This window comes from Etheostoma spectabile, chromosome 15, assembly GCF_008692095.1.
Source record: "Etheostoma spectabile isolate EspeVRDwgs_2016 chromosome 15, UIUC_Espe_1.0, whole genome shotgun sequence".
NCBI classification, from domain to species: domain Eukaryota; kingdom Metazoa; phylum Chordata; class Actinopteri; order Perciformes; family Percidae; genus Etheostoma; species Etheostoma spectabile.
In genome coordinates this window covers 13,496,261-13,500,298 of record NC_045747.1, presented here as the reverse complement: position 1 = coordinate 13,500,298, position 4,038 = coordinate 13,496,261, and the positions used below count along the sequence as shown (strand labels likewise).

Sequence of the window (4,038 nt, the reverse complement as noted above, 5' to 3'; positions counted from 1 at the left end):
TTTTTGTTTTTTTTAATTGTTTTTCTCCACTCTTATTCCATTTCTTGCTTTAAAAAGAACATTTGGAGGGCCTCAGCAATGACTTTGAACCCATCACCCCTGCTGCTCACTGGATTAAGACTGATGCAAAATAGAGCTTTCAGTGTGTTTGACCTTGTCCTTGTGTTCCTCTTCCCACCTAAGGTGATATACAACAGTTATCAACAGCTATGTCAAATCATGTCTGGCTATAATGCAAAAGGCTATACACTCTCAGTATCAGTTGATAAGCTAATACTCAACACTAATACCTAAAATATCCCCTTTCTGTGGCACTTAATTTGACCAAGGACTTCAGTAAGAGATAATAGTAATGACTACTAACTTGGATGAAAAGAAATACAAATGTTTTACTAAAACAAATCTTCCTGTGGCTAGTAAACATGAGTTTCTTTGAATTCTGGTGTGTATGTGTGGTTTCTGTGGCTCTGAGGCTGCCCGCTGCATATCGCTCTTGAAAAGGGTCAGGAAGGGGAGGGGGTAGGTTGGAGGGACTGGAAGGGGCAGAGGACGTGGAAGGGATGAGTCTGGGAGGAAAATTGTAGTAGTGATTAGGACAGAGTGTTGAGATAAAATAGTACTGAATGCTACCAAGTTAACACATGCAATGCAAAAACAATGTTAGAGAGAAAGATCAAAGACCAAAGGGTAAAGACAGAAAGAGTAAAAAGATCCCAATAAAGTACCACAGACCTCTAGCTGCCTATAAATCACACACAACAAGTGGCAGGGGAGGGGCTCCAAGAAGCTAGGCTGAAGCATTCACTAACAGATCTCAGATGTAACACTTGTGGCCAACTGCCAGAAGTCTGCACTATGAAGGCCAGTGTACCTAACAACATGGTCACAACTGTGTGTCAGTCTGTATTTAACATTTCATTTTATGTTTTAGTTATCCCTCTAAGTGCACTGTAAATCATACCTGATGTCTTTTTTTAGGCTAAGCAGGTTTAGATACATTTCTCCTCGTCTGCTGTGAGGCATTTGGCTAGCATACTGTAGTCATGAAAACGCACCTGTCACCACCAAATCATCTAAAATATTCTTTAGGATTAACGTTTTGCTTGGTGGCAAACTTTCATGTTTACTTGCCTGTGGATAAAAAGTCTGCCACCTTTTTCTTTGGGCATGCACTTTCCAAAGAGAATATGTAAGGTGTCCATTACTATTGGTGACAAAGTGACAGCAACTCTGATTTTTCCACTGAAGTGTGAAGAGCTGTGTGATGCTGCAGCGCGGCCCTTAGTGCCCCTCCTCAAATAATAGCGCAGGAGCAAAAGAGCTACTCAAGCCAGGTGAGCAGGCCACCTCTCTCCCTCTTTTCTCACCCTCCACCACCCACACACAGTGGGATGTTTGTGTACCTGTAATACTCAACCAGGATATACAATTTTTATATTCTTGGTTTTCTAATTTCTAGCTATGGAAAACCTGTTCAGGCTACCAATATGATCATAGTGTGAGAAATAACAATGACAACAAGCAGGACATATGAATATAACCATAACAACTAGATTTGCTTCTGCTTAAAACCTCAACAGGATTGATAATGTTCATTTGTAGTGTGCAGGTTTTTTCACCAATAAAAAAAGGCTAGATTTTTTTAAATAAAAGAAGTTCTGATTGTTTTAGTCTAATTTAATCTATTATCTTAATATAGTGTTTTAGCAAGCTATTATTTTCTGTTTCAATTTATTCATAATTAATATATGTAATTTACTTATGCTGCAAAATAGCCCTGCCAATTGCTTGATTATAGCTCTCAATGAGGAAATACATGCTTTGTAATTTGATAGGCATTTCATTATTTATCGATTATTATCAATAACATGGCTGACAACTGATTAAGGAAACTGTCAAAAATGTGCATGCATGTTAATTATATAACAATGTTCAATACATTTATTTTAGATTATAAAAACTACATTATTCTTTTGATCTATACCTGGTTGCTTATCCTTTTGAATCCTATACCTCTGGGTATGAGAGGTGACCCGACACTGTAGGTAAGAGGAGTTTGGGCCTGCTCACCACAATGCTTCAGAGACAGGGAGATGGAGAGTGGGAAAGACAGAAAGAAGAGCGCTGCCTGCACTATTATCTTTGTGCCTATTCAGCGAAAAATGCAGTCCCAGTTGCACAAGCACCATGCCAGCACAGAATGACAGAGGGTACTGTACACCGAATTACTGTGTAATAGGGAGGGAGCGAGAGAGAAATAGAGGTAGAGAGAGAATAGATGTAGATTGTGACAGTAGTAAAACAGAGAGAAAGACAGTCAGAGAGAAGCGTTACAAGGACCCTAAAGATAGGAGTAAGAAAGCAGAGCGTGCAAATACAAACCGGGTCATTGCTGCTTAGCTAATAGGGGCCAATTCGCTGCAGGAGAGAAATGTCGAACACCCCAAGTTGTGTACAATAAGATAACTGTCCTATAGACACAAACACAAACTCTAAAGCTACATAGACACACACTCATTCAAAAACAAATGTAGCCATTCACACCATCTTATGTGTACTCTACTATTGCTAATTAGAGTGGAATAAGCACTGCACACTTTTTATGAACAGAAAAATTTGTGATACATAAATTTAAACTACCTAATTGGGCTGTTTTAAATCACTATCTGTCCTGCACCATGTGCATATTCTTGTTTAACAGGATTTCATTTATGATCACACCCTGCTGAATATTTGAAATCAGGGAATCCATAAATCAGAGTGGTTAAATACGTAAATCACCAATACAAAAATAACAAAACTACTCAGAACAGAATCTTGCAATTACAAAAATACCTTCTTAAGGAGTTTAAAATGACTGAACAGCTAGAATATTTAGAAAACAGCCTTTAATTACAGTGCTTTATCCACTCCATGCTTTCAGAGTCATCTCATCTCATTGTACTAAGATGACTAACAATGACTAATGGTAGACTGATACAAAATTAAAATGTTTATCTGTAAGCTTTACATACAACAAGAAGATCTAGCATATACATAATCATTTTAACTGTCACACAGAAAATGGAGTAGGCAGAGGACATGGGAAATGGCAGGGACTAAAAGGGTATTAATGGACATGAGACAAGTGATTCTACAGGTTAGGTGGCAAGTGTGTTCAAAAAAAACAAACACTGGATGCATCTACATGGACATAATGAATGGAGTAAAAAGATGTGGTTCTTATTCCTCCCTGGAACAATCATCCACTCTCACAGCTGGTCCAATGGTGCGGGATGATGTATGATGCCTTACCGATTCAATGGGCTTATCCAGGGATGCCTGTTCCAGCTCCAACTGGCCCTCTTCATACTGGTCAAAGTGATTCCCACCCTAAGCGACACACATTTAAAAGCTTAATTTAGACATATATAATGTAGTCCTGCTTGACTAGTAGAGGAGCTAGTTGACTGACAGAAAACTCATTAGCATCAGTTCCAGACAGTTCTGAGGTTTAGCTGCCCTTCTTTGCCAAGTGTAAAAGTAAACAAATATCTTTTCAACAAGCAATTTGAAGACATCTGGAAAATTGCAAACATTTTTCACAATTTGACAGTTTAAAGAACAAAAGATTAATAAAGAACACAAACAGATTAATATTTAATACATTTTAAAAAAAAAAATCATTTGTCACAGCCCTAATTGCTAACAATCACAGAAACACTGAGAAAGAATCCATCACCAAACACAAGTTTATACTTCAACACTAGGGGTGGAGCAGTACACAGAAGTCACGGTTCAGTTCATACATCACGGTTTGGTACAATGGAGGGAAACGCAAAACAAAAATGCAGAAGGCTATTTTTACTTCTTTTTTTTTTTTAATTGTTCATGTTTCAGGCTGTACCACCTAGTGTCATACAGTCTCTCCCCTGAGCTAGCTGCAACAGCCTTAAGTGTGTAAATTCAGATGTAAACAGTAAATAAGTACCCCACATCATCTCCAGACTCCATCTGTGACTTGTAAACAAATAAGACAATCAGCTATAAAACTGAAAA

General features: G+C 38.1%; 1 protein-coding gene across 8 annotated transcripts in view; it reads right to left on the bottom strand.

The window, feature by feature from the left end:
* Positions 1 to 4,038, bottom strand: part of gpatch8 (G patch domain containing 8) — a 30,262-nt gene that overhangs the window by 19,997 nt on the left and 6,227 nt on the right. For 5 of the 8 annotated variants that reach the window (XM_032537926.1, XM_032537930.1, XM_032537928.1 and 2 more), the window contains one exon: positions 3,295 to 3,372. In XM_032537926.1, coding sequence (XP_032393817.1) covers positions 3,295 to 3,372 — 78 coding nt within the window. Of the gene's footprint in view, positions 1 to 2,382; positions 2,419 to 3,294; positions 3,373 to 4,038 lie in introns of those variants that run through there. The other 3 variants (XM_032537931.1, XM_032537929.1, XM_032537927.1) reach the window with 1 other exon arrangement.